The sequence below is a fragment of the Anoplophora glabripennis genome, unplaced genomic scaffold (genome assembly GCF_000390285.2).
Source record: "Anoplophora glabripennis isolate ALB-LARVAE unplaced genomic scaffold, Agla_2.0 scaffold278, whole genome shotgun sequence".
Taxonomy (NCBI): Eukaryota; Metazoa; Arthropoda; class Insecta; order Coleoptera; family Cerambycidae; genus Anoplophora; species Anoplophora glabripennis.
In genome coordinates this window covers 256,554-284,094 of record NW_019416472.1, presented here as the reverse complement: position 1 = coordinate 284,094, position 27,541 = coordinate 256,554, and the positions used below count along the sequence as shown (strand labels likewise).

General features: G+C 31.6%; 1 protein-coding gene across 1 annotated transcript; it reads right to left on the bottom strand.

The window, feature by feature from the left end:
• Positions 1-1,029: 1,029 nt before the first annotated feature.
• LOC108906595 (myrosinase 1-like) lies at positions 1,030-26,093 on the bottom strand. Its single transcript, XM_018709900.1, has 9 exons — positions 25,992-26,093; positions 19,959-20,018; positions 15,026-15,291; positions 8,834-9,234; positions 6,708-6,802; positions 4,656-4,949; positions 2,051-2,188; positions 1,877-1,983; positions 1,030-1,327 (listed from the first exon to the last, which is right to left on the bottom strand). Exons 1-9 carry the CDS (start codon positions 26,091-26,093, stop codon positions 1,195-1,197), a joined length of 1,596 nt encoding a protein of 531 aa, XP_018565416.1. The 3' UTR covers positions 1,030-1,194.
• Positions 26,094-27,541: the final 1,448 nt, after the last annotated feature.

The window sequence follows — 27,541 nt, the reverse complement described above, 5'->3', positions numbered from 1 at the left end:
TTTATGCAAATTCATCTTACACAATCTATAAAGAAATACAGCAGACAACAAATTTCTCAGTTGAGATGCGTTGCGCAATATTGAAACGGATAATATTAAATTAATGACAGTATACAGATCTCCTAAGAGAGACTTTGATATATTCTTGTACAGGCTTACACTAGCTTTGGATGTTTTATGTAGAGAAGGTGGTATGTTTTTTGTTTCAGGAGATTTTAACGTCCATTTTCTTAGAAGACTGATTCTCAAAGTCTACGAACATTTTCAATGAATACCTACTTTGTTATCTGATCACTGGGGTGTACACCTTGAAGCAGATCCAGCTGTACATGTAAATAAATACGAACATTTAGAGACAAGTTATCGATTTCGTCAATAAATTAATTTTGTAGGAATCTCAAAAACCATCCGCATTTAAATTTCCTTCAAAATAGTAAGGCCCGATGATTTTTAGATTTAAAATGCCACAGCAAACGTTCACCTTAGCGGAATACTGCTTTTTGCATTGTATAAGCCAATGCCGATTTTCTTCACATTCTAATATTTATAACGTTGTGTATTTTATACATTTCCATTTTGAAATCTATAAGGCAAGGCTACTACCAGTGACTATCTTGTTATAGTCACACAACAAATATTGACACTTATAAATATAATAAATAAACAAAGTTTAAAAAATAACCTATTTTTGACATTATTCTTACTACCTTCATGAAGAGAAGCATACATAGTTATTAAAAATTTTATTTATTATTTATTAAAAATATTTGAATTAAATTTCGGTTTTAGTATTTTTTATATATGAAAGCCTACAAATTACAACAGTTAAATGAATATTTAAAAATATTTCTACTAACATATGTATTACTATAAACATTATTATAAAGTATTTAAAATTTTAGTCAAAACAAGTTATCTAAATAAAACATATAAAATATACAAGTAAGTATTTCTTTAACTTTCTGGCAAATAATTAGTAATATAACAGTAAAAGTACCAAATATAATATAAAATACTAAAACAACAATAGGTATGGTTTTGCTTTTAATGCTGATCAAACTATACAAATATTTGAAGCGGCACCAAAATATTACTACTAATAAGGTATAGGAACTAAATATCCTGATAAATATTCTGATAGAATGAATATTCTATCAGCAGAACCATGAGTGGTAGTCTCTGGCTTTCTGGTTTCTAACTTGTAGTCGTTGCAATATCTGGTAGCATATGATTGGCAACTACGGCTTTGTAATAGCTTGCTGATTTTTTTGCAGTCCTTTTCCTATCCGGATCCGTAAAGTTTACGTGGTAGAGTCCAAAATGTACACTAAAAATATTCAAGAAGGTAATTCAGTGAAATATGAAAAAATATTGTAAAAGTAGGCACTGTAAAATGTCATTCGGGATTGTATTTGCTATATTTTGTTTCTACATACCTGTATGTCAAGGCAGAATATAAAATGAATAAATAGCATATACATACTTCAGAATATAGGCGTCGAGATTTGAAAATTTCAGGGGGTTTCAACTAAACTGATATGTTACATAGCCTAGCTACTGCATGTTTGCATTTTACATACATACATAACTATTTTATTTGTGATTTTCCAAAAATTAGACCGATTGTTAACAAATTCCTGCCTTAGTACAAAAATCGATAATAACAGAGCAACAGGGTGTCAAAGTTGAAAAAATAAATAACATTTTCTTTAATATCTTTTCGTGAAATTTCGTATTCGTTTTTTTTTGGGATGAGATGAGAGATTGGAGTATTATATATTTTGTACAAAAAAGCAGACATATTTCTTTCATATATCGTTAAATTTCTCTTTGTATTTTTAAAGTCTTATATCCTTAGAAAAAAGTTGTTACCTACCTGTATCCACTTATCCATTCGAAATTATCCAATAAACTCCATGCAGTGTATCCAAATACTTTTACTTCGTCTTCATACATTGCATCAAGTATTGCTTTAAGATAGTCCTGTTGACAATAGTAATTAAAGAACTTTTGATTCTTTATTATTCTATGCATCCGAAATAAATCGTACCTGATAAAAGTTGATTCTGTCGTCGTCTTCCAAAGTACTGCCGTCATCAGAGACGCCATTTTCCGTGATTAAAATTTCCGGGTTATTGTATGTATCTTTTACCCACTTCAAATATTTTCTAGCTCCCCAAGGTACAATCTAAGTTTGAAAAATGATTTATTATTAGCTAGGCAATATTAAACACTGTTATTATTTTTAAAGCAAACAAGCCTTTAATATACAGTGCGTCCCAGAAGTAACGCAAAAATTCAAATTTTATTTTGTGTTGAGTTTTCACAAAAACGCTAAAACACGTCAATTAGTAAATTAGAATTGTCGTTTTGTCACGTTGCTTAAACCTTTTTTGCGCTATGTTTCATAAACCTATGACGTCATCGACATTTTTTTTAAATACCATCACCTAATTTTTTAAGCATAAATGGATAGCCCTTTTGAAGGGAAATGCGTCGATATAGGGTTTGGCCTACTTTAGTTTGACAGGAGCGAAAAAAAAGCCAACGATTGGAATGAACATGGTTTGAATTATTAACAAAAATAGGTATCACAAACTTATGCGCGAACAGTGCTATAGCAAAAAATCTGTTTTGGTTGATTGTTGGCACATTTTTATGTAGATTGGGTAGGTACAGCCGATCACAGTGGCTATGTAGGCATTGTTCTGAAGACGACAGTTAGCGAATGCAATAGTGCCTCATATCATTATCACAGTTACAAATACCATAACTTTACATTACGATGGTGTTGTGTTTACATGAGAAACAAAGAACTGAAATCCTAATTATGGTTGAATACGGAGATATAGGATCCGTAGTTATGATGAAATATGTCAATTATTCAATGCCAAGTATCCAGAACAACCAATACCTCCGTGTACAGTATGCAGATTAGTACCCAAATTTGAAGACACTGGCCATGTTAGAAATGTGTCTAGATCTAGAAGGCCAACGACAGTGACAGAAAATGATAGGCAAAATGTTATGTTTAGCTGTCACTGAAAATCCACACATTGCCATTCGTCGTATCGCCGCAAATGCCAACATATCAGTACATAAAAACGTACCTACAATCAACCAAAACACAAAACATCCCCAAATTTCCATTTTATACTGTGGCACTGTTCTCGCATCAGTTTATGATACCTACTTTTGTTGTTATTTTAAACCATGTCCATTCCAGTCATTGGCTTTTTTCCGCTCCTGTCAAAGTAAAGTAGGCCAAACCCTATATCGACGTATTTCCCTTCAAAAGGACTATCCATTTATGCTTAAAAAATTAGGTGGTGCTATTTAAAAAAATGTCGATGACGTCATAGGTTTATGAAACATAGCGCAAAAAAGGTTTAAGCAACGTGAAAAACGACAATTCTAATTTACTAATTGACGTGTTTTAGCGTTTTTGTGAAAACTTAACACAAAATGAAATATTAATTTTTTGCGTTACTTCTGGGACGCACTGTATAGTAATATATGTATACAGGCTGTCTACTATAAGACGACCACTCCTATGGATGGATCTCGTATATTAAATACGACACACATCGAAAATCTTTGTATTATGTTTTTTGTTGTATTTTTGAAGCATTCATGCTTGTAAAAACAAATTTGAGATCCGTGATCAACTTTGTTTGTACCGAAAGCTTATAGGATCGTCTAACTTTCTTATTTTAAGACATAGAGAAAACTTATTTTAATAAAATTTCATGGCAAAATTGATATCTTTCACCTAGTGTAAACAGATTTTTAATGTACCGTATGTAATGTGCTGCGCCCTTTACGCGGGCAAAAAAAATTGTCATCGAAGCAGGCTGTGGCTACAAAAAATTGCTTGTTTTTTCCTTTCATGCGATATTTTTTACATTTTTGGTATAAAAAATATAAACATTTTTGTGTTAACGTAGAAATTTTTGTAAATACGTCAACTACAAAAAATTTAATAAATATAATGTACTTCTAAGCAAAATATAGATATTCTTTTCACATTATTATTATAATATTGTTTTTTTACTTTAGAGAAAACTGAGCCTTCAACATTGTTCTTGCACAGACAAAGTAGCTTACGCTAAATGTAGCACGCTATGAAAACAAATGTGTTATGCCAGTAATGTCGTCATTTAATAAATTATTTATTGTGATAGTTTATACAAAACTGTTGGTTGGAAAATTGTTACAGTTCAGTGTGATTTGGAAAACTATAATTTTGAATAATAATTATATTTTCTTACATATTGAGAAGTGTATTATGTTTGTATTGTACTATCAATGCAATTTTAATTTTATTCAAGCACTTGCGGAATATAGAAAACCTTCGCTGATATGGATTTCTTAAGAAGGACAGGGCAAGAAAATCAGCTGTTGTTAACAGAATTTTAAATTGTGTAAACAGGGAAAATGAGTAAAACAGTGACAGACTGAAGTAAACTACAATTTACAGAAGGATAGTACAAGAAGGATATTACGTAAAAATGGTTTCAATTGTTATAAGGTGAAAAAAGTGCATCTCTTGAGGTAGGAACATAAACCGAGGAGATTACGAGAAATTTATTAAAAAAATTGTAAGCTATTGTTTCATTGTTAGAAAGCTCCCTTGTCATTTTGACAAATATTACCGTATTTCCATTTGGTGCGACAGGCCATGAAGGATCTGCAGATGTGGTAACCCTGACATCGTTCGCATAACTGGTCGTGGCAAAATCAACCTCAACGGCATCGGCAACGAGGGTAGTATAGTATGTGTTGATACCGATGAAATCATAGGTGCCTTTAATATACGCGATTTCTTCTGTGGTGAACTCGGGAAGGCGTGATTTTGAGTAATTCCCGTTTTCACTGCGATACTTTACACGATCTATTACCACCTGAGGCCAGTTTCCATTCAATATCGGATTAGCGTATAATCCAAACTGAAAAAAAAGTGCTTATAGTATCATACAGACTGTATCCACGAATGGAATTGACAAGAGGGAATTATTTGTTATTTTCTAAAAAAAAACATTTCTGTTAAAGAATTCTGTTTGTGTCCAAATATACAAACATAGTTATAAGTGGGACATTATTATTATTATTATTATTATTATTACTATTATTTTATTATTAGTACTATTAGTAATAATAATAATAAAATAACAATAACAATAACAATAAACGAAAAGGAAAAATAGAAAACTACACCCCAATTCATGTAAAAAAAGAACAACATTAAGTATAAAAGAAGGAGGGAGAGGGATTATAGACCTTCAAGAACTTTGCATCAAACAAATAAAATCCTTTAGATCCTACTTCTATAATAAATAACACTCATTACATAGGGCTACAGTACGAATAGATTTGCACACCTCTAAACATATTGACAGTCTTTCATCTTCAACTCAATGGAAGAGAATAGAAAATAAACTGGTCATCCAATCCGCTTCATAGAAACTGAGGGTTTTATACTTGGAATTCAAGATCAAGTCACAGCAACAAACGCGTATAAAGAAACGTATTTTAAAGGACGATACCATCACAAATGATATTTGTAGTGCTGTTTATTGGCCGAAACAATCGGTCGAATAATAAAAGGTTGCAAACTATTAGAAAGTATAGTTTATACAAATAGACATAACACAGTGCCCATTTTAAGTATTACGTGAAGAGCGCCAGCCTGACGCCTAATAGTTGCAAGGACAAAGAACAGACGCGGGACGTACCCAGGGTTCTAGGAAAGGTCCACGGCAGATTGGATCCAGGACCAGATATATACACCAGGACTCTCCAGAGAACGCTCTCCCCGACAATACTTTTTTTTCACTAACTTTGTTTCAATAAAAATACTTTTGTTTTTACTGTTGGGAAAGAGTTTTATTTAGCTGCATATCGCAAGCAACCCTCATGTTTTGATATTTCAGCCGTCGTGTTATTTCAATCGACTTGATTTTTCAACCGACGCGATCTTTCAATCGTCGTTTAGTGAAAGTACGCGATTTTTTGTGCAATTACGGTGGTTTTTATTTCGCATAATGCAGCAAGCAAACATGAGCCTCAAACAAGAAAACTACGTCGAAAATCATATCCGTCCAAAAGACGACAGGCTGGATTGCATCGAGAAACAGTTGGTGGAGATGTCGCAGGCAATGGCGAAGCTATTCACAAAGAGTGAACCGCTGCGACCGACGACGAGGACATCTAGATCGCGTTCGCGAGGCCGATTGCGAAACCGTGATAGTGGTTTATTAATTAATATGTGGTGTGAATAACAATATTTTAAAAGAATATTTTGTTTCAGCGGTAGTGTTAAATGACACACTCTGTATAACTTTATAAATAATAAAAAAAAATGTTTATTAAGTGCATTCCAGTTAAATTTGTTGATTAATGAGTATAGAGGTGAGTTTTCTTTAAATAAAACTTTGAATATTTGATATAAAAGTTTTAATATGCGTTAAACATTTTCTGTTAAAGAAACAGTCTAATAAGCTCATTTCTTTCGGTATGCAGTACTACCAGTAGTAGATATCGGAAACTTTGTGGCAACAATCAAATAAATAAACAGTAGTAACCTATATTATGCTAGTACCCTGCAACCCTGTACCACATTACAGTCGCTCTAAGATTAAGATATGACGTACTGTATAGGAGGTATATCTCACATACAAATTTATTATCATTAATATTATCATTACCTCAAACTGATTCCTTCTTTCTGCAGCTTCTTTATCAGTTTCTTTGTCACTAGCTGGTTCGGACCATTCACCATCAATCGTTATTGACATTTTAGCTGCAACATAAAAAAATATACATATTTAATATCCATTATACGAGTAATAAAAAAACAAATTTCTTTTTATAAACAGTAGGTAATTAATTTTAGTTAATTTTAGTGCACACATATTAAAAATGATGTTGATACTTCATTTTAATTAGTAATTAAAATTGTACTCTGAAAAAGAATCCTAAATGACACAAAAGGTGCTCTTATTCAATATAAATAATATGCTCCATTTTCGAGAAGGTTAGTAATCAATGTTTTTGTCAGTTTTGTCAGAATCAGTCAAATACAAAGTAAATTTGAGGTTTTAAATTGTTTAAATAAGCGTATCTATTTACTTTGGTTTAAGTCAACTATATTTTTATTTAAAATAAATCCATATTAATAATATATTGTCTGTAAATATTTATTTCCGGCATTTTTTACTATCTAATTTTCTAATTTAATTGATAATATTGATAACATACTGAAAAGGAAGAAAAAGTAAATACATTTTTCTGTGAAAGAATAAGACAAACAGTTTATTTCATCCAGAAATATGTCACACTGAGAAAATAAACAATTAGTTTCGAAATTCTAGATACTATAAAAACACAGAATAGCACGTTCGAAAACTTTTTTCAGTTCTTTTTTATTTATTCAGCTATGTCGAAGGTTTATTTTAAATGAAAATAAAATTGTAACGGCCTTAAAAAGTAACTAGGATATTTTTTTTATATTACGTATTATTACATTAACTTATTATTTATTAAATTTTAACTAATATTAATTATATAAAGTTTCAAAAAGTCATCTGGTAAGTAAATATAATATTTTATTAATTGGCTTCAGTAAATAATGTGGAAAAAGCAAAGGAGAAATATTCTGACCTGGATCAATTTTGTGGAACATCCAGTACAAAAATATTCAAAAAGACATCTATCCAGTTAGTGAATATAAACCTTTTCAGAATAGACTTAAACAAAATAGAGAAACTGTAAAAATAGTAAGGGAAAGTTTGACTCGTCTAAGATCATAGCACGAATTAATTTTATAAATCACTTTGTATATAAATTAACAAAAATGCATCTAATAAGTTTCTTCAAAACTTCGAGAAATTGAAAAAAGTAAGAATATAAAAAAGTCTGGCTCGCCCACGATGATACCCCACTATTTTACGAAATATCTTGTATATTAAGTTTCAAAAAGGAATTTAGTAAACATAAAATTCTTCTAAAAACTTCATTAATTAAAGTAGAAAAAGCTTGTCTGTGTTGAATCTTTTCCTTTTCAATTTTTTGAAGCGATCTGTATATTATGTTTAAAACAGGCATATGGTCAGTAAATATAAAATTTGTCAACCAAAACTTTAATAAATAAAAGTTAAATAACTAAAAATTCATCCGATTGTAATCCGTGTCCATTATATGAGGTACCTTGTATATAAAGACATTTGATCGGTAAATATTAAATTTTTAAACGAACTTCAATAAATAAAATAGAAAAATGTAAAATGACTAAAGAGAGTCCGAAGCAGCGGTTCGAACCCAGGCAAATTTTATTTAAAAAGTTTCAAGCAGGCTTCTGGTTTCCAAATATAAAATGTTTATGTATAAGATTTAAATAAATAGAGTGGAAGAGGACACAAAAAATAAAAATTTGAAGAGTTTATAATTGGGCGTTCACAAACTGAGAGACGGTCTCTCGGTATGCTGCCTGTATATCGAGTATTTCAACATTTAACAACAGAAGTAAATGCAAATTTTGAAATGTTTAAATTAATTTTTTTTCATCTAACGACCCACCGCGAACTGAGCGTCCCGAGAGACGTTTCCAAATGCAAAATTCTATTTGAAATCTTCCCTAACGTTCAGATTTTCTTCGATGACCGTTAATCGCACGTTGTATCTCTGTTCAAACTTTTGGAAAAGAAAAATTAATTAAGAAAAAGAGAAAAAATCGACATCAAAATAAGCCGCGGATACGCAGGAAGAACCGAGGAGAGAAAAATACAATATTAATAATATTTACTTAATAAATAACAATGTTTAGCAATATTACCTTTGGAGTCTGGAAATTCTGTTTTATACATATGATACACAGCAGCGTGCGCTTTTACCAAGACATACGCGCACAAATATTCGCCTGTACCATCTAGGGCTATACCAGGAGCAAGGACTCCTAGACCGTATCCATATTGGCAGATTGGCCGGGGTTCGTTGAAAGTTGTCCAGTATCCAACTTGGTTCAAGTTCTGTATTACTATTCGAGAATAACTGAGGAAGTGGTGAACTAGTTCTGGATTCGTCCATCCCCCGATGTCCTGCAAGGGTTGAGGAAGATCCCAGTGGTACAAGGTGGCAACAGGTATCATGCCCTGTTTCACTATTTCGTTTACTAAATTTTGGTAGTACATAATCCCCTTGATGTTGATTTTATCAGCAAAACCAGTAGGTAATATTCTAAAATTATTTCAGATAATGTCAAATAACAAATTATACATAATTACTAATTACTAATAAGTGTTAGGATCATTTGCAAATATACCAGTTAAAGTTTAATACGATAAATTTTAAAAAGTACCTATTCAATACACTTTTTTAAGATGTATCTGTAGGGCGTATTCAAATAAAGAAACACAAAAGTCACGTTACAATATTGAGTTCAAAATAGATATTTGTGTCCTTATAGTCTAAGAGATTGGTGTCAAAATCCCCCGTGATCGGATTAATGGCCAATTTTGTTTTTACTGTGTTGGTCGTATGTTGTATAACAGGGTTTCAGAGTTTGCTGACACCCCTTGTTGGGCAGGGGTTGGGGGTGCGGGGGTAAATACGAAAATCGCCCCGTGATCAGATTAATGTCAGCAACTCATAATATATATTCTAGACCTTCGGGGGAGTACGAAAATGAAAGTTGATGACAGCCTAGTTGGGGCAGGGGCGTTTAAAACGAGGTCAAATGTACCACTTACCGAGCGCGCAAACTGTATGCGTAGTCCAGACGGTATCTGTTTCGGGTTGGGTAAAACGCATATAATGGGAGGTTTTTGCTTTAACGGCTTCCAAATAACATCAGAAATGATAATTTTTCTATGCAAATAAAAAAAACGTGGGTTTAATTGTTATTGCAAAAAAGTATAAATAAATAGCAAAAAAGTTCATTTTTTTCTTGGATTTCTCGTTGATAACTTAGCAACTACTCATTTTAGACAAAAATGGAAGAGGAAAAAAGTTTTGTAATTAAATTTTAATCAAGATAGAGTTAGTTGCAATTCGAAAAAATAATTATTATTGTTATTGCAAAAATCGAAAAAATCATTTAAAAATTACAAAGTTTATTTGTCAATTTTTTTCAGACACTTGAATAACATCTAGGATTTTCAAACTTTTCCCAATTAAACTTCTTACTGCATAGAATCATCACACCAAATTTCATCCAATTCGGTTCGATAGTTTTTACATAATACCTAATTGTTTAATTTTTTTTTCAAATTAAAAATTTTTTAAAATCAAATATCTAAAAATCTAAAGCCTTTGAATACTTCAAAATTTCACCACGAAAAGAAGAGTCCTCAAGCTTTAAAATGGTTTTTGAAAAATTCAAATCGGACGATTAGGCGAGCCGTGGTGATTGTTTAATCATTTTCGCAATTTTCACTCTTGCAATTGCAATAATTTAATGTTTTTTCAATTTTTTTTTATTTTAAAATATGGTTTGAAAGTACTCGGAAAGACGAATATTTAAAAAAAACTGATGATCCGCCCATTACTTTTGGAGTTATAGCCTGTTAAAGTTAACCCTTATTTACAACAAAACTATAAGGGTATAAGGGCTGTTTTTTAACTAATATGTTTGTCATTTTGAGTACATTCCAGATATAAGTTTTCAAAATTTGCAATCACGGGCGTCCCATTTAAAATGTCACTCAAAGATATTCAAAACCACGTGAAATCAATGAGGTATCAGTGGTGGGGGGAGCAAACACACAGCTACTCCGATCTGAATTCTCGAGTTCAAAACTGCGACGCTCGGAAAAATTTCACTTATCTCAACTTCTAATGGACCAATTTCGATGATTTTTTTTTAAATCGATGTCTCGCAACTTAAAAAATTCAATTATCATATTTTCAACTACCTTTTATTATTAATTATTGGACTTTTGACATGCCGATAAACAGTTACTTTAAAAAATGATTAATTTATTATGTTTATTTATTTACTATGTTAATATTCACGACCAAAATTTTTGCATGTTGCACCAGGTAATACTAGTAAGTTTGTTTAAATATTATAAAATTGTTTAAACAATAATTATTTAAATAAACAACTGAAAATTGGTATTAATTTTTAGTTGTACGATAAATTTCTAAAAATCTTTCAAAAAAAATAAATTGTGAATAATTATAATTTTAATTTTTTCGTTTACTTTTAAAATATTTATCTAAAATTTATTTTTTATTTATATATAAAAAAGTATAAGAATCTTTTGGATACTTCAATAAACAGTACACACTTTTCATAATTTTTCAAATTTTAAACTATTTATTTCAATTTTTATTTACATTTAATCTAATCTAATTCTAATTCACATGCCTCATCAGTATTATCACAATCTATTTCGTCGTCGATTTCCTCGTCCCGCAACTGCAAAATATCATTTTCTAACGACTCTGAAATTTGATTGTCGACTTCACTTGCACTTTCTTCCGACATATCTTCTTCAAAATCGATTTCTAACTCGTCTACTTCCACTGTTTTGTAAGCATTTTTACACATTTGCCCTTGGCAATGGGTGCAGTACTCTGAGCATTTTTGAACTCGAGAATTCAGATCGGGGTAGCTGGGTGTTTCCTCCCCCACCACTGATATTTCATTGATTTCACGCGGTCTTGAATATCTTTGAGTGGCATTTTAAATAAGACGCCCGAAAATAATGGGCGGATCATCAGGTTTTTTTTTAATACTCGTCTTTCCGAGTACTTTCAAACCATATTTTAAAATTAAAAAAAATTTGAAAAAAACATTAATTAAGTATTGCAATTTTTTATAAGCGTGAAAATTGCGAAAATGTTTAAACAATCACCACGGCTCACCTAATCGTCCTCCTTGAATTTTTCAAAAATTATTTTAAAGCTTGAGAGCTCTTCTTTTTGTGGTGAAATTTTCAAGTATTCAAAAGCTTTGGATTTTTAGGAATTTGATTTTGAAAATCTTTTAATTAAAAAAAAATTTTTTAAACAATTATTATGTAAAAACTATCGAACCGAATTGGATGAAATTTGGTGTGATGATTCTATGCAGAAGAAGTTTAATTGGGAAAAGTATGAAGATTCTAGGTATTATTCAAGTGTCTGAAAAAAATTAACAAATAAACTAGCATTTTTTGCAATTTTTTAATTGATTATTCCGATTTTTGCAATAACAATATTTATTTTTTCGAATTGCAACTAACTCTATCTTGATCAAAATTTAATTACAAAACTTTTTTCCTCTTCCATTTTTGTCTAAAATGAATAGTTGCTAAGTTGTCGACGAGAAATCCAAGAAAAATATGAATTATTTTGCAATTTTTTTATACTTTTTTGCAATAACAATTAAATCCACGTTTTTTTATTTGCATAGAAAAATTATCATTTCTGATGTTATTTGGAAGCCGTTAAAGCAAAAATTTCCGATCAAATACGTTTTACCCAACCCGAAACAGATACCGTCTGGACTACGCATACAATTTGCGCGCTCGGAAAGTGGTACATTTGACCTCGTTTTAAACGCCCCTGCCCCGACTAGGCTGTCAGCAACTTTCATTTTAGTACTCCCCCGAAGGTCTAGAATATATATTATGAGTTGCTGACATTAATCTGATCACGGGGCGATTTTCATATTTACTCCCGCACCCCCAACCCCTGCCCAACAAGGGGTGTCAGCAAACTCTGAAACCCTGTTATACAACATACGACCTACACATTAAAACATTGGCCATTAATCCGATCACGGGAGATTTTGACACCAATCTCTCCGTCTATTATATCTACATCCATAGTTTTAATAATAATAATAATGATAATGATAACGACAATGATTCATACTCGACAGTTTTTATTTTAATTCATTTAGGACCCTGTGTTTCAATTATAAATTTAATTGGTTAGTTGAATTATTGAAATGGTGTGTTGAATTGATTGTCACTTTTTTATACGTTTTTTCACACATATTTAATTAACAAATGAATTTATTAGGAGGTGAAAAACCAACCCTAGTGACACAGACACGGATATCATTGAAAATACTAAGAGTTACTGGAAAATTGTGAAAGTATCAAACTTCTGATTGCACAGTTGAATTTACCTTGAAAATCAAGCTTGATAAGACAGTTAAATTATTACTAATTTAATAATTCATTTAATTATTACTAATTTAGCATGCAAAAATCTTGCTCTAGTTATAATACCGTAATAACATATTTGGACAAAAATATTTAACTCTAAATACAAAAACAAAAAAAAACACAAATAAATGAAGGGTATATGGGAAGAACCAGGATAATTGCAAAGATAAAAATTTGACATTTGCCAATTTTCTATATTTCAAAATTAATATTCATAAACTACAATTATTAATTAAAAGCATACGTGTGACAAAAACCCATAAGTATTAAATTTATTGTTAAATATACTTCTATATGATTCATATAAGACAGATATGTGGATTTTTTTCTGTAAACATTGCATAGGTACATTTCTTTTCGCACGAATAAACTTTTTCTGAATAGTTTAAACTATAGTGATTGTTTCTTCACTAGGAAATTATTTAATATGGCAACGAATATTGTTTAAAACTTTATTTGAACGTTTTAATGATTTATTTGTACTGTTGATCATTTGCACTGTTCCATCCATATTTGGTTTAGTTAAAAAATAAGTTTCACTACATGCATAACAATTTTTTATTTATAATTAACCATACTCCTCAAGAATGTATTTTAGAGAAAAAAAATGATGAGGATTATATTCCAAATGCCAAAAAGAAGAAGATTTCGGAACAATGGATACAAGAACTTAATGACCTCATCCGTATTCTGAATTTACTTAGGGGAGGTCTGATTAAAGGAACAAAAAGTACTGTATATCGAAAGCGGGAATACGAGTTTTGAAAGTATTTTTCTTGGGATGAAGAATATTCATTAGTATACGTATATTGTACAAATATTCAAGGACTGACGAATGAAATATTTATAAGGGAGAATAATGGAAAATGTTCATAGATTGCTCTAAAAGTAATCTAAAGGGAGTTTTTCTGCATAATACAAATAATTTCTCTTCTATACCTATAATACATTTAGTAACGCTAAAAGAGATGTACGAAAATTGGTTTTAGATAGGATAAAATATGATATTCACAAATGGCGAGTTTGTAGAGAATTAAAAGATAACTAGTTGGACAACAAGCAGAGTACACAAAATATTCTCGCTTTTTATGCGAATGGGATAGTAGAAATAGGAAAAACCATTATAAGAAGAAAACATGACCAAAAAGAACAAAAAATATTGTCAATGCGATAGATCCATCAAAGGTTCTTCTTCCGCCATTACATATTAAATTTGGTTTAATGAAACAGTTTTTAAGAGCTTTAAATAAAGAAGGAAAATGTTTCAAGTTCCCGAAGTTTTCTGATAAAAACTAAATGGAGTTATATTCATTTTAATGTTTAAAATTAGTTCAAATAACTGTAACTCCATAAAGAGGTACTTTAGAGAAAAAAGTGCAGGATTAGAAATATTTGATCCTGTTAATAGGTCTGCGTCTGTGTAAATACTTTAATTTCAAAATCTTAACAATTTTAACAAAAAACAGTTGGTTTTGAGCTATTTCTGATTGCTCCATCTTCTTCAGCAGATCAAAATAAAGGGGGTATCATATTCTGTTAAGAAGTATATAATTTTTTTTTCTTGTTCTGTGTGATTAACTAATCTCATCTACACTTTATAGTTCTAAATTGCTAACTTGCACTACTACAGACAAACCATCAAATAGGCAATGTTTTAGGACTTTTCCCAAAAATTGAATTGATACTGCCTTTCAATGTACAATAAGGAACTCGTTTTGTTTTTCCCTGTTTGGCTGAATTATGCAAAATCGAGAAAAAATATACTTTTTTTGTTTACCTATTCAAATATTTAGTAAATTTTTGTTGTTATACATATACGCTTTTCTTGGCTTTATGTTACGCAGACCTAGAAGATTTAACCTTACCTAGACCAAGAAATGGAAAATCTATAATGGTTCACACCAAGCTCTTTTGCAAGAGCTATGTCTTCCTTATACTTGTGATATGAGTTACAGGCTATATCTCCGGTATCATTGTTTTTAATGACTGAGGGATTGCTATGGACGAAACGATCCCAGATGTTTTCACCTTTTCCATCTTCATTCCAGGCTCCTTCAATTTGGTAGGCTGCCGTAGCGACGCCGAACAAGAAACCATCGGGAATGTAAGGTTGTTCTCTGCGGCTACGAAACTAAATAAAATAAAATAAAATTATTTTCAGTTATACATATATACAGGATATATGGTAAGGACATATCTACTAATCCCTTGGGTTGCGTATAGTGGAGATGAAAATAACACTACTACTATTCCCTATATTTCTATTTACTAATGTTCCTCTTTTTTTTTGAATTTGGAATTTTAAGGTGTGTAAGATTTAAATAGTACTTATAATATATTATCCTAGAAAATTACAAAGATATTTAAGACCAACTGCGAACCAAGAACTTATTCCACAGATTTATTATGTATTTATTAGTAGTCAGTAGTATATTTTTCATTTTGCGTCAGAGGTTTTTAGTTTATTTTTTTTATCTGAAGTATTTTGTATTTTTTTGCGTCAAGGGGTTTATTATTTAATTTTTTTATCTGAAGAATTTTGTATTGCTTAAGTAGGTACGTCGATAATCTTTAAGGATTCGTAGTTTATTTTAGAATGATGTGATGAAAAATAATACACATTTGGAGAATATTATTTTATTTTTTACACAATAATGACATGTAATTAAAGAAACAAAGGATTTTTTTATTGATAATATAAAAATCAAGATTAAAACCCAATAGTTGAACTAGAGATTATCTACTTGGCAGAGAGAGTGAAGTAATTAGAGAAAAGAGATGTATCTATAACAATTCCAAAACTAGAAAAGAAAAGTAATTTTTTTACAGGTCTTATGAATTAATTACCATTTATATTTTAACTTTTATTTATACAGGGTGATTCAGTCATAATGTCATTAATTTTAAGAGCAGATAGAGAAAAATGAGTATAATACGATGGCGTGATTAAAAAAAATTAAATGCATATTTAAGCAGAAGAAAAATATTTTTAATTCATTATTTAACCCCCTTTTTAAGCTGTCACTGACCGGCTGACGTCAGTCGCTTATTCAGAATTTGCGCACGGCTACGATATGAACAACGCGCCCTAGATGCAACGTTGCCATATTTATATATTTTCGCACATATAAAGACAATAAATAAACGGTTTGCTCACGTCGGCCAATGATAATTTAAAATGCTATGAATTATTTTTTATAATTATGCAATCAACACATTAAATTGTTATTGTTGCCCAGCAAGAACCTCGAGGAGGTCTGAGCATGCCTTGCCAAAAATCAGTTTTTATTAACATCATAATGTTAATTTTTTAATTTGCTGTAAGCCTTCGGGCTTACAGCAAATGTTCAAATACATTACCGTTACCGTCTATGCACAAGTGTACACGTTGGATATATGAGCGGCGGATGCGATGGAATAAACCAGGGTTGTAACGTATTTCTTCAGCGGCATCTTCGATACTATTCCGCAACTGCTCTACATTCTCTATCTCGGTGTGATACACGACAGATTTCATATAACCCATATACAAAAGTCCATAGGATTATGGGCCCTCATCTCCCTATCCACCGATTGGAACATTGATCGTCTAAAAATCCACGGACATCGCGAGCAAAATGGGCCGGATCTCCGTCGTGCATATACCACATATCCAGTAACATCTGAAGGGGGAGGTTTTCAAAGAATTCTATTAAAAATTGAAAGTAACGCGGCCCATTCAGATGTTCAGGTAGAAAATGCGGCCCAATTAAACGATCGCCATTTACTCCTGCCCATATATTGACACCGAACCTCCTCTGAAAGCTAAACCGACGAGTAGTGTGTGGGTTTTCATCTGACCAAATGTGACTATTATGGTTGCAAAGAAATTAGCTCAGTTTCGCTTTAAATAAAATTTAATATTGAAGTTACAAAACTCCAAGAGTTCAAGTAATTTAAATTTCATTACAGAATTAATGACATAAAAAACCAACACTCACTAGATAAATTATAAAGAGAGGGTGAAATTTATGTAGTATTTAAATATTGACTGTAAGTAATAGAAAATAAAAAGACAATCGGACGGAGACAAATAAACAACTCGGTACGTGTTTCCGACCTAGGCTAACCTGTATCTAGGGTCAATAACCTTTTTATTTGACCCACTTTTAATTTGCACGTGTACGTGTGCATAGTCTAGGAGCCAGATAGGGTGCCATGGCCAACAGAGTGCCACGGCTGCAAACAACTTATTCGTAGTATTTTATCTGAATCCAAAAAACTTGGTCGCAAAGCCTGAAAGTGGTGAATTTAATTGTTATCAACAAATTAAATGTTTAAATGGCTGTAAAAAGTTTTTATTTTTATAGCTAGTAAACGGAACCCTATCTGGCTCCTAGATTAATACGAACTGTAGTAGGATCGCATTCCATAGAGCAAAAAGTTGTCGGCCTTTTATCAAAGGAAAATGTAATGAATCGGGATGATTGTTTTCCAATGAACGGTTATTACAATTTATAATTTTTAATATTATTAACGTTTTAACGTTTTATAATTTATTATGTTAAATAATACACAGTTTTAATATTTCAATTTATTATTCAATATGCAGTTGCGTATAACCAAAGTTTACATAATAAATGTAAACTTTAGTGTAAATATAAACTTTGGTGTAACCTAGATAGGTACTTATTGTTTTTGAGAAAGTAATATGTTTTTTATTTGTTTAAAATGTCAGCACGAGTAAAACAGCGTTCATCCGTCCAGCGCACTTTGATTTAAAAATAAAAATAAAGTTAGCTGCAACTGCAAAATTCAAGACGATTGGGGAAATCAGCTGGTTCTAAAGCTTGAACTTTTTGAAAATGATACGGGTTGAATGAATTCTCGCGCAATATCCGCAAACTTTGGTTTGTGATATCTCCAGTCGCCTTGAAATTGTTCTTGTAGAAATAGTAGGCTGCTCCTCGACTAAATTTAAAACAGCCTCTATTACATTTAAGTCATTTTGTCGATGTCCTGCACGTTCGCTGCGCGGTATGGTATGATAGATGCAGTTGGAAAAATGCGGAAGATATGGACGGTGGTAGATTTGAATAAACGCTTTAAATTGTTAATGGTTTTGTAACCGTGTGTAGTGCATTTTGTATATTCGGGTATTTAGTAGTGTGCCGACTTTTTTATTTGATAAAATACGGTGTGCCTACAAACTGGTAACTACCTTTACTTTATTTATTTTCTTTTAACGAAAGTTGACTTCGAGAAGTCAGGCTTGTTAAAACATTCTGCACTAAGTTAATACAATTGTTAAAATTATTTATAATAAAATGCAACATGCTCCTTTATTTACTTGAATACGTTTAACAGTAAATGAGAACCACACATTATGATGTGAACTTGGCAACGCTGTTCGCTTTAGCCGACAACTATTCGCGACATTACGTTACAAAATTTTCCGAGCATCCGGGCATCCGCCAGGGCCGCCCTCGTAGCGGGAGTTATGGGTCGATTTCCTTCATTTTTAAAAGTCGAGTAAAAATTTTTTTTCCGATTTTCTGCCTTTATTAAGCCTTCCGAATACGTGGTTAAAATTAACGACATTATGACTGAATCACCCTGTATATAACTTAGATCTAGTAGTCCTTTATGTATTTTTTATTTTTTACTAAATATAATAAAACTACTTATAAAAATTGCTGATGTTGTCAAAGAAAAACATATACTTACTGATTTCCACAATCTCATTATCTACAAGTTTTTATTTTTAATTGCACTAATTTTCTAATAGCTCAGATATTTGCAATGTTGAGACAAGACAAGAGTTTAACGGAAACACGACCTTGTCCAAATTTTTATATATGAAATTTATTTCTGCTTCAGGTTTGAATGGATTGAAATAATCTGAACAGTTTTCATTAAAATCTGTATTCATATCTCAAAAAAAAATCAAAAGCTGAAGTCAGGAAAACGATTAAAACGGAGCGTAATATGTTCTCTGCTTATATGCAGGGTGTCCCTAAAAGGTCTTTAACTTTAGCTTTAGATATAGTATGGCTAAAAATAAGTCGATTTAGCTAAGCTTACATTGGTTCAAAGTTGCTTCGTTTGGGCGGTACCTATACGGCCCTGAAGTTGCAATAATTTTGAAATCGTTTTTTTTTTATAAATTTAAAACGCCTTACGCGAATATGCTAAAATTTGGTAAGTTGTTGACACCGCTCTATAGCACAATAATCAAATTAAAATTATGAGTAATATCAATCAATTGGCGTATAACATGGGTTTTTTAGTAATTACACCTTCCATAATTCTACGTCAATGGAATAGTAGTAAAATATTTACTACAATAAAGGTACTCTAGATAAGACTCGATTACTCTCATGGTTTATTCGAAATTTGTAATTTTAATCATTGGCAGCAATTTTGACACAAAAATTAAATTCGGAAAAAAATATTTAAAAATTTTTTTCTGATATTCTTTAAATAAAAATGGGACTTTTTAACAAACACGCTTATTCATTTCGGCGTATTCCATATGGTTTTTCTGTATTACCTTTATTAGGGATACGTTTTTTTTTACAAGTTGTGGTACTTGTATTTACACAAATAATTTTGATTGTTGGTTGTCATAATTTCAAGTTAAAAATGTCGCATTTAAACACCTAAATTATTACTAAGATTCAAAAGTTTATTTACTTAATAATTTGATTTATATTTTCATTCATCATAGCCGTACAATACACCAATGCAGAATATACCGACATGTTATTAGTTTTTGGCTATTCTGAAGGAAATGGTCGAGAGTGTGTCAGAGCATACCAAGTCGCCCAACGTTTGCTGCTGTGGAGAGACGGCTTCGGGAAACCAGTCCCTTTGCTCCTGAAACCGCGGATTATGGAAGGTAGTGTTATGTAAGGGTTCCTGAAGTTGAACAATATATCTTGGAACGTGTTAAAGAAGACCCGGAACTAAGCAAGAGAAATAAGAGTATCTAAAAATATTGGTAATCGGATAGAGAACAGTTGCTACTATTATGAATTTGTATTATTATTATTATTATGAGCGCATTTATATTTATTTGATGAGACTCTTTCAATGATGGGTGTGGGTTCCTATATCTGTTCTATTTTATTTTTATTTTTATTTTATTTTGAATTTTAATTTTGAAACTGTTGAAATTTTATACTAATTCTTTAAATAAAAGATGTATTAATATAACAAATTACAATATATTTACAGAATTTGGCAGGTTATGGTTTGTCACAATATATAGTGATTGTTGTAATACTTATTCTAGATTATAAATTAACAAATTCCCCTCTTGATTTTTATTCTACAACAGTACATGCTAATATTTCTACTGTCTGTAGTTTAATCGATTTTTTTTATATGAAATTTATATAGCGCTTTATTTATTGAAATTGCAAATTTAATACAAACATATATGAATTTTATTTCAACAAAGTCGAATATGCCACAATATGACAAAACCTAGTAACTATTTTTAATTATTATCAATGGTCTGAATTAAGGCCTAAAAGTATCTAATGGAGATTCTATTTGTCCTTAAAAATGAATTTTGTTAACAGCTGTGGTAAAATTAAAAAAATAATAATTTATCTGTGAAGTGGCTCCAACTCCACATATTAGAGAGAGTGTTTCTGTATCCCTTATTTTGACGTTTTACTAGTAACGCAATTTTTTAGCCACCCTGTATTTTTCAAAATGCTCATATTAAACTTACCACGATGAAGATCCTTGCTTAACAATTTAAGGGTTGTTGAAAGCATCTGGATATCATGAGTATAATCCTTACTAATTTTTTATTTTAATTGGCACTCACAAAATAATAGGAAATACAATTTAGATAGTATTTGTATTCAAATGTATTCAAAAATCAACGGAAGAAATTACATTTGCGGTCTTGAGCCAGTTTTTTTTAACTAACCTATTAACCATTAAAAATGATAAGGGTGGCACTCAAATGTATTGTTATCTCAGAAAAAAAAATATTTTTTACATATGAGTAATTATACTTTCAAAACATTTTTGGCGGCCCAGTTTTTTACCTTCTGTGGTCCGGATCTGGACCGCGGTCCGACAGTTGCCGACCGCTGCCCTAGAGAATCTCAGGATGAGGGAGAGTCGCGAGCAGTAGGTACTCCCCGTAGCGGAGGAACGACCACGACTACAGTATGTACTAAATTCTTTTGAATTTTGTATCTAATTTTGCAGTAGAGTTTTTGATAAACTTTGTCAGGTATTTCTGGTTATTTAAACTAAATTTTGGTGCTGTTTAGTATTAAGCTATTATAAAGTACGGAATGGACTGTAACCAATAATGGAGACAAGAGAGAGAGAGAAAAAAGGAAACTATGTATAAACTTACCAAATGATGATGATGTCACACTATTATGGTAGCCAAGGGTAAAGGATACGAGAGGAATGGGAGGATGTTGGCTACCGTATGCACTATTTGATTGATAAAAGTAAATAAGCCAAACTACTACTGTTTACAATTAAAAATGGTCTATACCAAATATTTGTACCGATTCGTTTTAATTCTATCACACGTCTCTTTTTTGCGGTATTTTTTGAATTCAGACTGCTTCATTGCTATAAAACAGCACACACAGCGGTATCTATTTCTGGGAGTCCAAACCAAAGGATTTCTATTGTTTGACTTCATTTTTGGCTTAAACAGTGCAATTTATTTAATTTTTTTTCTTTTCAATGTGGCAGAAATATTCAGTAAATAAAAAACTAATAAACAAGAAAAATCACTATTTGGCATATCAAATGATGTTGAATAGAATATACCACAAATAAAATGTTCAATTCTTTATCTAACTTTTCCAACAAATCTAAAATTGTTTAACCCAAATTTAGTTTATTATATCGCTTGTCTGCTATCGGCATTATGACAATTATTATATTATAGATTCTTTTATATCTTTAACTAACATCTGAATCTTAATCTTTATAGAATCAGAATTGTTGCTATCATAAAAATATCAAGCTTATGTGTAATTGTAAATTAACACTATTCAACGGATATTACTTCTTTCTTGTTTGTGTTACAAATAACGTTATCTAGAATATTCCAGAATATTCAACATAATTATTTTGTTTTATAATATCAGTGCACCGAAGTAACTTATAAAGTGGACTCACCTCGAAACCGATAAAATCAGCGGTAACACCAACAGTACTTTGTACATCACTGTTAATTTATATCTTTAGTGTGACTAGAAGAAAGCAACATATTTGATACACTTATATAGTGCCAGATGCTCTTGAGATTAGATTATTTTTTAAATCGTACAAACACTGAAAATTAATTGCAATTATTGGTACTGCAGCACTCATCGTTTAACTGTGAGCATTTTTCGTACTGGTAGGGAATAACCAAACTGAGGAAAAACTAATATATTTAAACTCGAAATTGAGACTTGAGTATTTTTTCTCTGTAACTTTAATCAAATTTCTACATTTATTCCTGTGGAACAACCAAATGGAATAATTTCAGTATCTCAATTATTGTGCATATTTATAAAAATCACGAGACACGTCGATTTTGGATTCTGGACTGACATTCTTCAACGCAAAAATTTCATGCTTAAATTCCAGTGGCAGTCGCAATCCCTAAATTTTTAAATTGATTACGGGGTTAGAATGCGATCACAGGCCGAAGTTGGTCGCCTATTTTAAGAAAAATTTCCTGATTTGCCGTCTATATTCCGGGGTACAATTAGCGAAATTGAAAAGTAGTTTCGTGAAAATGGACATGTACGGCAGATAACGGCAGATAAAAAAAATAAGTTTCCAATGCAATGAGTAACGGTGATTAGATGTATTGAAGAAAATCTATACAGGGTGGTCCGAATTTTATGCAGGAAACTTCTAGGGCAGATAGATCTCTTTAAAATAGTAGGTGTTTGCCTTATAAACATAGGTTTGAAACGGCCTCGTTTTAGAGATACAGGGTGTTGAAGTTTAAAAAAATTTATTTTCCTTATATCTTCGGAATCTATTAACCGATCTCAATCAAATTTAGTACGGATAATGTATGATAGTAGGCCTTGTATTCCCTAAAATATGAGCTCTAAAGGTTCAACCAGTGTTGTACAACTGGACAGGGTCACCCCCTTTTTTTATAAAAAAAACCCTACGCCACTGTAGTTTTTACAAGCTATTGTAACGGATTTATATTCTATTGCACGTATTAAAAAATTACGTAAAAAAAATAATAACTTAATTTTTTTCCGTAAAGTTCACTGTTCTCAAGTTATTCATACCAACACAATCCCCTTGTAGCAGACCATAATATTATAAGAATATTTATGTTTATACCTAAAACTAAGTGCAATTTGTAAGCATATCAACGAAATTCTTTACACTCGTGGCTTTAATCTTTTTGGATTAAAACGATATTTGGAAAATCACGACGGAGCAATGAAAGGCACAGAAATGAAATTTTAAGAGCATTTGACGACGATCCTCGGCTAAGTACACGAAGAACGTCTCGGCAACTTGGGGTGAGTAAATCGAAAATTTGAAAAATTCTACATAAGGATGGCAGAAATTCGTACCATTTACAACCTGTGCAAAGTTTACTTCCGGGAGTTGCAGAGAGACGCCTGAATTTTTATCAGTGGTTATTAGAATTCTTACTAGAAATACTTTGGACTGATGAGGCTGCGTTCACAAGGCGAGGGGTAGTGAATTTTCACAATTTGCATATTTAGTCACAAGAAAATCCTTATGGAATTCGGACAAGATTTTTTCAACACGAATTTTCTGTAAAAGTATGGCTCGGGATAAATCGCAATAAAGTAGTATGTGGATCTTTCTTCTTGCCACCCCATTTAAATTCCCAGTCATTTCTAAACTTTCTAGAAAACCATCTACGAGTATTTGAATTATTAGAGGATGTTCCATTAAATATACGACAAAATAGCTGGATACAAATAGATGGTGCTCCTTGAGGAGAATAATACAAGAATGGCTTAATGAAAATTATATGGGGTGATGGATAGACAGAAGAAAATGCCAGTCAACCATAATGGTGGAGAGGGTCCAGTGTCTTGGACAGCCAGATCACCAGATCTAAACCCCCTGGATTTCTATGTTTGGGGTTACCTATCTGAAAAGTAAAGTTTACTCTACTCCAATAGATACTAGACTACAACTACTGTAGCGAATAGAAGAGAGGTGTAATGAATTAAAATAAAGTCACCACATGCTATTAGCTTCAATTAGTTCCATTAACAGAAGATGTCAGAAATGTATGGATGTGGGTGGTTCGAATTTTGAACAATTGCTGTAAATACGTAACGTTAATTTTGTTTCTTGTTTAGGTGTTGTTGCTTGGTAAATGTATTATTATTATTATTTTGATAAATTGTTCTTATTTGTAAAGATTAGACCTCCAGGGGAAACTAAAACACACCAGAAACACTATCTCACAGGTGATATGGAAATCTGAATGGATATGGAAGCTTACAAATTACACTTACTTTTAAGCATAAACATAAATATGCTTGTAATATTATGGTTTGAAGTGTCTACCACAAGGGGATTGTATTGGTATGAATAACTTGAAAACGGCGAATCTTAGGGAAAAAAATCAAGTTACCTTTTTTACGTATTTCGTGCATTAGAATATAAATCCGTTACAATAACTTGTAAAAAATACAATGGCGTAGGTTTTTTTTTATAAAAAGGGGTGACCCCTGTCCAGTTGTACACCACTGGTTGAATCTTTAGGGCTCATATTTTAGGGAATACAAAGTCTACTATCAAATCTGTACCAAATTTTCTTGAGATTGGTTAATAGATTCCGGAGATACAAATAAAAAATCAATTTTCAACTTATGACTACATGCACCCACAGCGACCCTATTCCCAATGCAAGACTTGATTTAGAGTTAAGCAACGTTCTGGCTAGATAAGAAGTTGACTAGATTTACATCTTAGTTTCATATTTCATTGTTTAGAGTCTCTTTTTAAAGAGACTATGATAAGAAATTAACGCATTGCGTATGTGTTCAATCAAGTACATTCCACAATCTAAAATAAATCTTACATATCCTTTTAAATTCCTGCACACTCTTAGTATATCCCAGTACATCTTGAAAGTTCCGAATGAATTGCCGTACATCCCCAAGATATCGTAAAATCTTCATGATTATTCTGCCCTTGAAGTGACACATGTCCCCAGAGGTAGAAATCTACGGGTGTTTTATCTGGGGAACGAGGTTGGATCACCTCTTCCAATACAGCGGTTTCCAAAAATTTCTTTCAGATGTTGTCGAACTGGAACCGCAAAATGCTCCGGTGTTCCATCATGTTGCAACCATAAACGATTATTTCTCATGTTTAGAGGAACCAATTCTGGAAGGTCATTTTGAAGGAAGTTGAGGTAAGATGCATGATTCAGGGGATTTTGAAGTTCTTTAGGGCCAATGATTTAATTGCCAACGATCCCTGCCCACATGTTGAGAATTGGTGCTGCGAATTGACTGGCCTAATAAAAAAAAAAGAATGAAAGTTGAGAAAATTTGTAATACCCTTTCTGCTGAAAGCTTCGTCAGTAAGTAATCTAGATTTCGCATATTTTTTGTTGAAACTACTGACAAAATTGCAATTGGGGTGCGTAGTTTCGAGGTAATAATTCTTGAACTCGAGTAAAATGAAATGGGTAAATTTGGTGCTTATGGAGCGTCCTTAAAATAGACAGGCGCGGATCCAAGGGGGGCGATCCCCCCCATCAAATGGTTCGAATTTTTTTTTAGTACAAATAAAACAACAAAGAACCAACCATAAAAATAAACCGCAAGTGCCCCATACTCCACTATAAAACCGCCTAAAATTGCTGTACTCTCTACCTTCAACGTTTCTGTCTTCCACGTCTCCGTTGTTCTCAAGGGTAAGTCCGGTCTTGTAATTCATGTTCAACATAATAATCCCTAGGAATGTGTATTCGGTTATAAATAGCTAGTTGTCCAAATTTCATTTAATTCCATCAAGTGAAAATCTTGATTTTTGGAAAAAACTTATTTTATTTTAAAACTTTGACACCGTGTAGCTAAGGAACGAAGCGAAATCGGACCCATGTTGATATGAATAATAATAATAAATCGGCTTTATTTGACAGATAATTACTATGATACAAACACAAATATAAGAAAATAATTCAACCCAACTTATGGCGAAGTCTAGCCAAGGCTACTCCACTCAACCATAAGGTAAGCAATATCATAAAGAGAAATGATTGAAATTCAAAGTAGAATGACATTGCAATACAAACACACAAACATCTTAACATAATAGGTAACTAAATATGTATGAGTATTATTGTTTATAAAATAATAAAGAAATAAATAGCACAACAAAATTAAGTATCAAATCAAGAATCATGTTAACAATTTACGTAGAATGCTGCCTGCTCAATAAATATTGTTTAACTTTATATTTAAATTTGTTGTTAAATAATTTGAAATCGTTAGGAAGGGAGTTATAAAATGTAATAGCGTTGTATGTAAAACATCTTCTGAAAAAAGCAGTTCTATGATGGGGCATCGTGAACTTTTTTTTAAATCTAATATCTCTGGAATGAACATTACCACGCTGTAAAAAATTAGTTTTTAAAGAATGATGAGAAGGAATAGTGATAATCTTATGGAAAAAAATGCAAAGATGGTGACGCCTACGATTTTCCATGTTGAGCCACTTGATCTCCCCAATAACATGAGATATATTATGACCATATTTTCTTAGACCACTAATAATACGACAACATGAATTTTGTACTTTTTGAATCCTGTAATATTTGTCAAATAGAGTCGGTGCAGCGGTTCTTGAAGTAAAAAAAATGGTGTATATCCTGAGAGAGGCAGAGACAATAAGGTACTATTTCAAGCTTTCCAGTTACAGTCATCGTTCAATTTCATTTATTTATAATTTAATAATAGAATCGACTGCCCTGCTCTATTGAAATTGAATATATTTGTTTCAAGAATAGAAACTCGGCATAATGTTATTATTGTGACCTTCCAAATACAATATATAATAACTAAATCACCTATTTATAATGCATGCACTCTTTTTAATTCCATATCATATTTGTGTGACCTTCATTTTGATAGTTTATTTAAAATAATTCGTGTGTACGAAGAGATATTTAATGCAAATTTTTAGTTGTTTCATTTCATGTTTTGAAAACATCTTACAATGTACTACCTTATATTTATAATTTGTTTAGCCTTTCCTGCAATTGGGTGTAACCTGTAGGAAAATAAAATTATTATTATTATCAAAGTTGTTGTAGCTTCTAATTCAGTTGCTCCGTCAGCATCAACCTTGGTAATTCATCGAATAATACCTAATTCTTGCGCCAT

Excerpts from the sequence above, each read along its gene's own strand:
- LOC108906595 (XM_018709900.1), bottom strand. The coding sequence starts at position 26,093 with ATGAATTACAAGACCGGACTTACCCTTGAGAACAACGGAGACGTGGAA. Across the intron at positions 20,019-25,991 it reads TTAGGCGGTTTTATAGTGGA|GAGCAAAGGGACTGGTTTCC; the intron begins GTATGGGGCACT and ends CCGCGGTTTCAG. Across the intron at positions 9,235-15,025 it reads TTTTCCATTTCTTGGTCTAG|AATATTACCTACTGGTTTTG; the intron begins GTAAGGTTAAAT and ends AAATAATTTTAG.